At 25.2% G+C, this 12,369-nt stretch overlaps 1 protein-coding gene across 7 annotated transcripts in view; it reads right to left on the bottom strand.

Annotated features, from left to right (window-relative positions):
* Positions 1-907: 907 nt before the first annotated feature.
* LOC119673531 (sex determination protein fox-1) overlaps positions 908-12,369 on the bottom strand; it is a 100,336-nt gene continuing 88,874 nt past the window's right edge. For 3 of the 7 annotated variants that reach the window (XM_038084829.1, XM_038084841.1, XM_038084845.1), the window contains 6 exons: positions 11,243-11,306; positions 10,992-11,045; positions 5,651-5,725; positions 4,814-4,974; positions 1,384-1,447; positions 908-1,305 (listed from right to left, as the gene is read on the bottom strand). In XM_038084829.1, coding sequence (XP_037940757.1) covers positions 1,261-1,305; positions 1,384-1,447; positions 4,814-4,974; positions 5,651-5,725; positions 10,992-11,045; positions 11,243-11,306 — 463 coding nt within the window. In that variant the 3' untranslated portion in view covers positions 908-1,260. The remainder of the gene's footprint in view (positions 1,306-1,383; positions 1,448-4,813; positions 4,975-5,650; positions 5,726-10,991; positions 11,046-11,242; positions 11,307-12,369) is intronic. The other 4 variants (XM_038084840.1, XM_038084844.1, XM_038084837.1 and 1 more) reach the window with 3 other exon arrangements.

Here is a 12,369-nt window from a genome sequence, read left to right as displayed (position 1 = left end):
AATTTTTTGAAAGATGAAAAGTTATCCAATTAAAATTTTTAAATAAAAAATATATATTTAAGAAATTATGAATTATGAAAAGTATTTGATTATGAAAATAAAAGTAATTAAAGTTCCTGATTGCTGTAAACTATGATTTCGAATCATTTTCGTAAGAATACAACTATATATATTGTAATCATCTAAATCATACTATTTATGATTGAAATGATATAAAGTACATATATTTATATGTTTCATAATATTATCATAATTAATTTACGAATACAAACATATATGCATAATTGTGATGTTTTAAATCATATGCAAAATATTTTATTTATAAGCAAATTTTTATTTATTGAAATGACGTAAATGAAAATTATTCGATCTTATACAATTTGAATATTTTAACATAAAATATATGTTCTATGTAATGAATAGTGATGTATGTACTGAATTGTAAATAATATAAAAGTAATGACAAAACAAAAAAAAAATTCATAAGCATATTATGAATTTATATGATATGAATTTTTATACAATTGTATAATTTATAACATAAATATTTTTAAATATAAAGTATATATATATATTATATATACATATATGTTAATTAGCAAGAAACATACATTTAAAACTGTACGCTCCTTAACTGAAAAAAATAAAAATAATTTGTTTATTTTTACTTAAAATAAAAAAAAAAATAAACAAAAAATGTTGAAACAAAATTGATTGAGATTTTCGAATTTTAAAAAATAATATAAAAATCAATTTGAAATGTTAGATTTAAGGAAAACTCTAATAAATTAACGTGATGAAAAATATTTTAACGACGTATAATTAACTACTGATTTGTTTATATACGCAAAAAATTAGCAATTTTATTTTACAAATTGCTTTTGGTATTTCTACTTTGTAATTTTGTTTATATATTTTCCATTTTATTGCTAAATTTTATTTCTAATTTAATTTTTTTTGTTGCTGGACGACATTAAATTGAACATCTACGCTTTAAATTGTTTTCTTTTATAAGAAAATTGTAAGTTTCTAATCAAAGTTTTGAATTTGATTTAATCTCATCGTTTCATTCACAATTTTGAGTATTTGAAGTTGAAGTTGTTCGTTAACTTGTTGAAGAATTACAGGATTCGTCTTTCACATTGAGCAAATATGCAAGAGCAGAGTATTAGTAACAGGTTACTTGTTGTTGTCTTAATAATAATGATGATTTTGTTCAACTGTTTTTGATTTATTATATTAAATGACTCGAGTAACAAGTTAATATGGCGTAAATCTGTTGAAACCACCTCGGTACATTGTAGCCTAATAATAAAAAAATAAAATGTATGATTAGTAAATACAAGTTAATTTATTCTTTAATATTATTGATTATTAACTTACCCCATAACCAGGTACTGGTCCAATGCCGTGTCCGAGATATGGGTCCGCATATTCTCTTGCATAACTATAAGATTGGATTGATATTTTAAAATAAATTTCTCTATTGCTAATTATTCTATAATTTACAAAATCTAATATTGTTTCAAATAATTACTGGATTAGTACATTACTGTCAATTGGATTAATTTGTAATTAGAAATGTGCTCAGGATGAATGAAGTGGTTTTAAAAGTTTCTACGATGTTTACAAAAATGAAAAGTTGTTAAGTTGTTAGATTATTTGGGTTTAGATTGCAACTCGTTTAATTTTGAGAGATGAACATAAAGGCTCTTTAGCGCGATTTGAATGCTTTTATAAGTTTCATGATCTTTTTCTGTGATTGTTTGTAAGCAATTTCTGAGAAAATAAAAAAATAAATTTAAGTACATGATCTGAAATAAAAATTTCTTAAAAAAAATAGTAAAAGATAATAACTTAATAATTTATAAAAATAATTAAAAATAACAATATATAAAATCACGTATAAAAACAAGAGATGCGTTTTTGATATACAAATATTTGATGGGTTGTTAAATACGTCAATACTGTTTAGGTTTGCTGCATAACTTTTAACTGTGAGATTGACAAATAGATTGGAGCGATTGGAACAAATGCAATAAGCAAAAAATTTGCATATGAATTACAAGTATACTCCTGACCGATACTATTAAAATAGTATTATAAATGAAATATCAATAACTTTAAAGGCTGTATATGACAGGCATAAGAAAGATATGTACTGCTACTATTCACAATAGTTCTATGTACTATGTATAATACTTAATATTTTACGAAATCTATTGAATAAAGTTTCAGATTGTAGTAGTATTGAGAAAAGAATTAAAGCATACCAGGTAAGATAGTCATAGCGTTTACTTTTCTGTTCCAAGTAGAGCGTAAGTGTCATTTTGTTGATCACGGTGAAAATGTGAAAAAAATCAGTACTTGTTAATAAAGGAATTATAGGTTGCTAAAGATATATAAATATCAGTTGGATGGGGTACGAAAGACGGTAAAATTTGTACCGAAAATTTTAATCTTATCCAACACAACATTACTGCAATGCTGAAAAAGAGTAATTCTCAAGAGAAGCCATCAAATTTTTTTTATTTCTGAAACTCAATAATATAGGAAATAAAGATGACATAGAATCAGTTTAAAAACGTAATTAAAGAAGGATTCCAACAATGTTACTTAACTTTTTTCAAAAACTCGAATTTCTTATTTTGATTAAATATCAATTAGATTTTGTTTAATTATCTAATTATACAAATAGTTTATCAAAATCAATAACAGAAGTATATGGATTGCTATTCAAATATTGTATAAATGTTTATATATTAGCCAACGAAGAAAATGGATTTCTGAAAGTATTTTTTGCTTTTAAAAGGTTGTTACTGAGAAATATTATTAAAAGTTAAAAAGGTCCACATCAGTTGTTGTAACAATAACAATATATATTAAAATTAATAATAATAATTATAATAATAATAATAATTAAAAATATTAATAATAATTAAAAATATTAATAATAATTAAAAATAATAATAATAATTAAAAATAATAATATTAATTAAAAATAATAATAATAATTAAAAAAAGTGATAACAATTATTAATAATATTAATAATTAAAAATAATAATAATAATTAAAATAATAATAATAATTAAAAATAATAATAATATCTAAAAATAATAATAATATCTAAAAATAATAATAATTAAAAGTAATAATAATATCTAAAAATAATAATAATAACTAAAAATAATAATAATATCTAAAAATAATAATAATATCTAAAAATAATATTAATATTTAAAAATAATAATAATAAAAGTTAAAAACAATAATAATAAAAAAAGTTGAAAACAATAATAATAATTAAACATAATTAATTAAATATAATAATAAAAAAAATATTGTAATCAGAATTTAAAAGAAAAGTATTGTAGTATAGCAAATTAATTATATTAATTCCTTTTTCTATCATCAACACAGTGATAAATATTATAATTTATAGGAAGTAAATTATATAGGAAGTAAATTATATAGGGAGTAAAAGTGATTTTCTTCTTCTATAATGAAAACTAGTATCTTTTTCTAGTATTGTTTATGATTGTGCATGTCTTTGATCAAGTTATAAGTAAAATCTAATAATAAAATTTGAACTTCTTATCAGATTATTTTATTTATTTCTAATTTAATTTTTTTTCTTTCTGATATCTGCTCATGTTTTCTATTAGTGCATTTAAGTATGGAGTATTATAATACAAAAGCAATTAGACTACATACGAGTTCGAACACTTGGATCGAAGTCGTAAGTATTCAAAAATTTTCGAACTGTTCAAAGTTCGAATAGAACTGCTATTTTGGTTTTGTTCTATAAGTGTAACAGTGAATACTCGAAAACCAAATGATGTTCGAACATTTTGGATACATTTTCTCGGACATAATAGCTCAAACAATATTTAAAGCTTTAATTTTCAGTTAAAAAAAAATTACACAAATATAATTAATTTTAAATGTAAGAAAGGGTCGAATAGCAAAGAAAAGACAATAACAAAAATATAATTAATTTATTGAAATTTGGCTGACCATACAACGCTGTTTTGAATATTGTCAAGTACTCATCATGCACTCGTGCCTGTCAAATTAAAAGCGATGATTAATCGTGTTTTTCCACAAATAGCCAAGTTCTGCACAAACTTTCAATGCTTAAGTTCCAAGTTTTGATGATGAGTATTTGTTTAAAAAAAATAGCTTTTTTGTCGTCATAATAAGTATAGTATCTTGTCTTTATTAAGATCGATTGTTAATAAATATAATTTGTACGCGTACATAATAACCTAGGTAAAAATTGCAACCTAAACTTAAAAATAGATCTGAAAGATTAGGTTAAACAAAGATTAAACTACATATTATACTACGATTAATATAAGAATAATATGTACTCTACAGTTAAAACTAAAAAATGGTTAGTAGAATCAATTTGTTTAATTTGAAATATATTTTGTGGTTGTTTGACATATATTAATAATTATGTTAAAGTTAAAAATGTAAGTAGTACAGTAATCCTCCCTATAACGCGTTTTCAATCACGGGCATTTCCCATATAACGCGGGGATTTATACAGTTCATAATTAGCTTCGCATACCTTTGCACGTGTGTATATGGAATATACGGGAGTAGCTTTATAACGCGTCTACTTATACCAATCTACCGCTTTATAGAGGGGATTACAGTATTTAGTTATTACTAAAAGTACATTTTTACAATAAATAAATAAAACAACTAAATTACTAAAAAAAATACTTTTACATGATTATTTACAAATAAGTGTAGATACATAAGGTACTGTTTTAGCTATTATGTGAATTAATCTTTACTTACCCCGCGACTGTGGCATATCCGGCCAATGTAGGTTGAGCTGCTGCTGCAGCAGCTGCACCATAAGCCGCTCTAGCGGCTACTGCTGTATATGTGGTAGCAGCGGTTGCGTATGCTGCTTGCTGAGCTTGTGACAAAGGCGTCTTTAGCAGTGGAGCTGTGGCCTGGAATAAATTTTGAACATTGCAATTAAAAATTTGAAATTCATTTGTAATAAAAAAAATATACAATAAACTACGGGTAATAGGGAAGTATAGTAAACAGCCTGAGTTTGTTTTGTACTACAATATTACAGACTCGAAAGCTGATATTTGTGTAAGTGGGGATGGTGTGTTCTGTGGGTGCTGATGGTGATTAAAGAATTAACTACAATTAACATTTAATGACTTTTAACAATTGTAAACATAAAACTAAGGTGGGATAATGCTACCAAATTTTTCAAATTCCAGCCAACATACATGTATCGTTTATTTATGTTATAAAAAATAATTGAAAGCTGTGACTTTGTGTGGAAAATTTTAAGTAATTTCATAAAAGCATGCAAAAAAAAGGAAATTTACAAATTTATGTAAATATATATTTACACACTTAAATATATTAAATATATTATTAAATACATCAAAGCTTAATTACAAAAGTTAAATAGTTTACATTAGTCAAATAGAAAAGTTGAGAGCAATATTTTCAGGATGCAAAAAACAATTCAACGAACACAACAAAATTTTATTAATTACAAGTTTATATATTTAAAAAAAAACAACAATAAACGGTCAATAATTCATTAGAGTTGTTTTTTTTTTTGTTAATTAATTTTTTTGTTTTGAATTTTTGATTTTTTACCAAAACATTTTGTGGTACCGGGATGCGGTTGATCGTATGAGGTGAACTGTTGTGAAGCGTTGTCACAGTGCGGCGCTGTAAGGTTTTTAATTAATTGTAAATTACACATACAATGTTTGTTTTTTGTTGTAATTGTTGTTGTAGATAAGGTAGTAAATTGCATATAATAATATAAATTATACTACATAAAGATTATTTACGAATTTCAACGAAAAAAATTAATTATAAAATTAAACATAATAAGCCGGATATATGAAACAATGCGAAAAGTATAAAATTAAATTCAGCAGTTTAAAATATTAAAAGATGTATAATAAAAACATATTGAAATGGACTTAACTATAAGTTATATAAAAAGTAAGTTAAGGTCTTATCACATGCAACAATAAAAAAAATTTATAAAGGCAAGATTTTTACGTTTTTCTACAAGTACTTTTTAGTATGGTAAAAATATTATTAATTTTTTTTAAAGTTATTTTCTTTATGTATTTGATGTAACAATATAGTAAAATACATTTATTTTCACCATTAAATAAAATAATTCAAAGAAAATGAAGAATTCAATGTAATAAATAAAGATAACAACTGCGAAGTTGTTAGACATAAACAGATTTAAAAGCAACCACTTAAAAAATCAAAAAAAAAACATTTTATAGTATCCTGATCCAACCCTAACAACAGCTTCATGATTATTAAATGCTTATTTATTATTATTAAAAATAGTGATTTTATTATCCGATATTTTATTTATGTGATATACTATATTACAAAAATACTGCAGTAAAAAAAAATATAGTTTAACCATATTTTTTGGTTCCGAAATATTTTATGGGATAGGCAAACCTTATATGACATAATAATTTAAAATGAGTAATGTGCTCCATTCATTCATCAAAACTAAAATTCTTTTATCACATAATCATATAGATACTCTAAATTTTAAACCATTAATAACTTTTATCAAAATTTAAAAAGATTGAATTGCACATTGCAAACTGAATAAACATTACTTAATAAAGGCGTGTTCAAAAGAAAATATTACCGATTTTTTAAATTGCCGACAACAACGCGTCTATATTTGCTAACTAAATAAACTCTTGACTTTTATTTCTAAATATTTTTCTTCATACTTGCTAGTATCGAAAGTAACACTGACCCTGACAAATGGCGAGATTTCGTCAAAAAAATAGTTGGAGTATCGGTTTGTTTTCTTTCGTTCCTAAATGATATGACGAAAACATTTTATTTAATTAATGGGTAATTACATATAGCAAATAAATATTCTAGAAGGCAACGAAAGCCATACTCAAATATTTTATTACAGAATCATATGAGATTCCGATTTCATTGGCGGCGTGAGTTGATAACGGATTTTAGTGAATTCCAATAATCTGATTAATATCATTTACAACGCCATTAGCCATTTATTAATTTTTAATGTACCAGGGTTTAAAGCATATAGCCAAGTGGATAAAATTACTTGAAATATTAAATTAACCAAAATTGTTCATTGCGGCTTCTGAGGAAATTCAAATCGTATCCAGAATATAATATAGGTATTAACATTAATTCTCTAGCTATACTAGTACTATAAAAGTTATGCCTTGCATTGCCTTTATAGATACTCACTTTTAAAGAGACTGTGCTAATTAAGTAAAAGGGTAAGTTACATTTTCTTCTACAGTTCATCCAAATTCTTAAGTTCTTAGAATGTTGACTTATTAACACTAGAGAAGACTCATCAGTTAGTATTGCAACCTGAAAAATGTACTGTTTAGTGCAGTGGTTCCCAACTGGTATAGTGTATAATGAATTGCATAAATGCATAGAATGTACCTATGCCCTTTTATTTTTAAAGGCTATAAAATAGGTATATAACTACTTGAAAATTTTTTTGTGCTTATTTTTTTACAAGTGAGGTAGGTCTCAACGGACACACTACAAATTATGTATCCATATCTGTTAAATTTGATTCACGACCACTAAATTATCGGTTGGGAACCACTAACTTAGTGGTTTTTATATCAATATATTTCGACAATACTTGTTCAAGATTAAGGAAATCGAAATAATATTGTCAACGCCGTTCCGAACACCTACAGAAATTGAGTTGTAGCGTAGTCACCTATATTCTGAGATTTATCATTGGTAAAGCATTTTTTTCTAAAATTATTTATTTTTTTTTGTCAATGCGGACAAGTCAATAACAACTTCAGACCGTTCATACGTAAACTTTAAATATTCAAAAGGATTATGTAAAATCATTATTTTTTAATAATGTCTGAAAATTGTATATCAAATGAAAAAAAAATACTTTTTTGTTAAAACCTTTTGTTTCAAATTGAAATTCTGTACCTCTTAAAAACACCCTATATTAAGGAAAAATGTCATAAAATTACAATACATATTGTATATAATAAAGAAATTTTTTCTAAGCTTCTCGCATGAATAATTTAATTACAACCTTTGAAGTAGGGTCAATTCAAGTGGATTAGCTGAAATTTAAACACGTTTCTTTATTTTATGTGTATTTACGAAATAAATAATATATAACATTATATACATATATGCACATATATATAAAGAGAAATATACCAATCGATGCCTAATTTTAATCAGTAACAATTTTTTTATTAGGGTTGGATTTATACTTTAAGGGGTACTACTTTGAATATTAAAAGGCAGTCGAAACAATTTTTTTTTGAGGGGTTAAATATGACCTTTCATTTATTATATTTATTTTATTTTTTGTTTCATCTGTAATAATAAGGGCAAAAAAAATTTTTAAATTATTTACTTGATGTATGTATTAAATCAATTGAAAACAATTTGTTGCTAAATCATTGAATCATCGAATTATGTATATAATATACATACAAGAATAAAGTACGAGTATAGAAAAGTTTTGGACTTTTAATAAATACATTTCTCCGGCCATTCTTCTATATTTTTTTTATCTTAAACTCAAGCTTTTTTTTTAGTTTTAAAGATGATATATACAAGAACGAATTGATAACGTTAAATAAATATTTATCTATTAATAGATATGTTCCAGTTACCGATTTTAATACTTCAAGCACAAATAAATTTTAAAGTTATAATTATAATTTAAACTGTAATTATAAGCTGGTTTAGTGAAAATAAAAAAAATCTATTTTAAGAGATAAATTTAAATAAAAATAATAAGTATTGTATGGGGTCAAAAAATAATTAGGGATTCTACTTCTGCTGATTTAAGTCGACATATCTATTGTGATACCATAATGTCCTCATTCAGTGAGGCGTCCCTTGTTAGTAAAACAGAGTTGAGTTTGTTAGCAAGTTACCTAACGAATATCAATTATTTTACTAACTGAATAAGATGAGCTAAGAAGAGAGAATGCTGGTTCTGCAGAGAAGCGGATGAGACCTTTAGTTACTTTCTTTATGTCTGTTGTACTTTGGCATTGGCAGGAACATACTAATGAACCGAGAGCTCCTATCTCCATCTGATATTAGGATAATAATATTATTAGATTTTTGTTGTAAGAATTGGGCTTATCGTCGGGATACTTATTCGTCGGAATTCAATATCGGTTTTATTTAATGTTATCTTTTTGTCTTGTGCCATCGCTAACACTTAAAAATATAATTGCAAACATATTAATTAATCCTTAATTAATTAAAATACGACTGTATTGCCTTTTTTAAATATTATTTTATACTGAAATTTTTTTTTGATATTTATTCTATAGTCATTTTCGGGAAACTGTGACATAGTCGAAATTTTGGTGTAATTTTAATTTAAAAAAATACTAAATAAAATTTAATTATTCAGTTGTGATTAATTTAAACGATATATATAAGGGTCCCTCTGTGGGGTTACAATATTTCCGCGCTGGAGCGTTGGAGGATTTGGTTTAAAAGGTCACAAAAACCCTAAGAAGCTCCAAACTGAGCTGAGTAGACGCCGGCTCTAAGTAAGCGTCCACCATCTCGGGATGGCAGCGAAGGAGATTCAAGTGCGCAGAGCGTGGTTTAACCATCGAGGAATACAGGCGAGTGCACTGTCCTAAGAGAAGGTAGTTGAACTAACATTGGAGTCCTTTCGTGCTTTACGTCAACGCTATGTTAGGCATGAAAAATGCATACCAAGACAGGCATAATGACGTTGAATTCAAGGTTCAAACACCCATAAAGAACGAGCCCAATAAAACACTGATTATGGCATACTGGACGCGTATGATGATAATTACGATTTCCGGGCTGGCGAATGTAGTATTCTGTTACCTGAGTATATGAGAGTGACATCTCATAGGAATGGCTTTCATGTAAATGCTATATTTTCTTCCGGACATTTATAACTTGACAAGTTTACAAGTACGTTCGATGTATCGTCACCGTTAAATTGGTGATATAGATTCAGTGATATTTAAAACACCCTGAGACAGATTGAGCACGGTAACATAGTACAGTGTTAACAACTATGAAAATACAATTGTGGTGGTATGTTTTAAGATCATTTTAAAAATTATAAAAATTCGGGTCTCAGATTCGGGTTTACAGTATTTACTCATCAACTTAATAGTTTATTTGTAAATTTTATAAAATGTTTTTCGATACTACATGGAAACTAACATATTTCTGCAATCAGTTATAAAAATTGATAATTTCGGTAATTTTTTTTTTGATTTTAGTGTTAATATGTAAAGAATTTGTTAAAATGATTACTTTAAGTACAAAAACGGTTTTACACATATTCATTATGCAGCAAAATTAATTGTCGATTCTCATTCAAATAATTTCAGTTCCAAACAAAAAAAAAAGCTACACTATTTTTTCCATAGTTTATAGTTTATGAAAAATCAGTTGAATTGATGTTATTGGGTATTTATTGAATTGAAAAAAAAAAAAATAAAAAATAAAAAAAAAAGATTGATTACAGAGATAAAAAAAAAATTACGATTAAAAGTGCAAAAAGTGACCATTGCAATAATAATAAAATTATATTAACAAAAAATTAAATGTATGATGAAAATGAGTTGTGAAAATTTACATATAAAGGGTGAAAAAATTTACACAATTTAAATTGAAATTGAAATGTTTAACAAAAAAAAAATTCTTTAAATAAACATCTAAAACGAGAAACCCATGAAAAAAATTATACATATTGTATTAAAAACCTTAATCCTTTAGTAGTATTGAAAACAAAATATTAAATAACAAAAATTAGCCGTGGGTGAAAATTCCTTAAATTTATTTTGTAAATTTAAAAAGGGTGTAAAAAAATTATGGTTAATAAGGAAACAAAAAATATTGCGTAAAAAATGTGACTGAATTTAAATACGGAACGGTTCATTACATTTAAAATAGCTGCTGGCTGTGCTGCTGGAACTTCAGTGACCGGTTTGGCTGCCTGTAAAATTATATTTGTATGATTTTCTATCTTAATGCAATAATAAGGAACTAATAAAAAAAATTAAATACGTTGTATAATTTGTAGAGATACTTTATATACTATATATATCATATTTTAATATTTATAAGTTAACAAAATTTTTGCAATATATATAAAAAGTGATAATTACATATTTTATATATAAAATTTCTTACCTGGAAGCGTAGATTGGGATCAGCCGTAGCTGCAGCGGCTGCTAAGAAAGGATCGTAGTAAACACTGCGAATGTAAGAGAGAATAAAAATAAAGATATAAATTAATATATGAATTCTAACATTTGTTATTTTTATTTCATATATATATTATTAATACTTAAAAGCAAAATTCAATTTTCGTTAACAGTAATATGATAACTGTTTTTATATTCATAAGTTTTGTCTTTTTTATATTTAAATGAATAAATCATTTAAATTGAAACCCTAATAAATACAATATTCCTTCCAAAAAATTTGACATTCATACAAAGTCCTGCAAAAAATCCTACAACTATAGTCACTTACTTAACCTTACCTAAACTATTAACTTCATATTCATATTAAAAATTGATATTTGCATTTTATTTTGATACTATAGCTGATTGATCAGAAACAAATATTAAAATATTTGTCGTATTTATACGACAAATAACTCGAAGAGCTAAGTGTTTTACATAAAATAAATATTTTGGTTTTAAGTACTACATTTAGGCATAAGAGGAGTATTTATGGAAAACAAGTTTATTTTTATAAAATAAAAATTTTATTTATTTAGTTTTTTCTGTGTAAACACTAAAATTAATTTTAAAATTAACTAAGAATAAGAAACTGGCAACTAGGTCGATTCGCCCTAAAAAAAATAATTTTAATAATTAGTAAAAGTACGGTATGGTAAGTTCTCCTTTTAATTTAATCGTTTTTTTTTTAAATTTTCGAATAATGGATCACAACACATTAATCGACGCAACCATTGCTTTCACTATTAAAGAGAACATGGTATACTGAGAATTGTGAGAACTGTTGTATTACCTCTGTCGAGGGTCTCCTAAGCCGAATATGATTAGGATTAACCTAACAATATCTCTTGATTCAAAAAGCTAGACCTTATCGGGTTCTATAAAAGCCCATTTGAGCTGTTTTTTGAAATTAAAAATATTATAAAAAAATATTAAAAATAGAAATATAGTATTCAGATTCAGATATAGTATTCGATAAAGAAATTTAATTTCGATAAAGGATTTTAAAATTGGTAGCAAATATTGTTTTAAAATATTCAATTGATCAGGAAAGACCTTTGTAATACGCAG

This window comes from Teleopsis dalmanni, chromosome 1 (genome assembly GCF_002237135.1).
Source record: "Teleopsis dalmanni isolate 2A chromosome 1, ASM223713v2, whole genome shotgun sequence".
Classification (NCBI taxonomy): Eukaryota; Metazoa; Arthropoda; class Insecta; order Diptera; family Diopsidae; genus Teleopsis; species Teleopsis dalmanni.
This window is presented reverse-complemented; position numbering and strand designations above follow the sequence as displayed.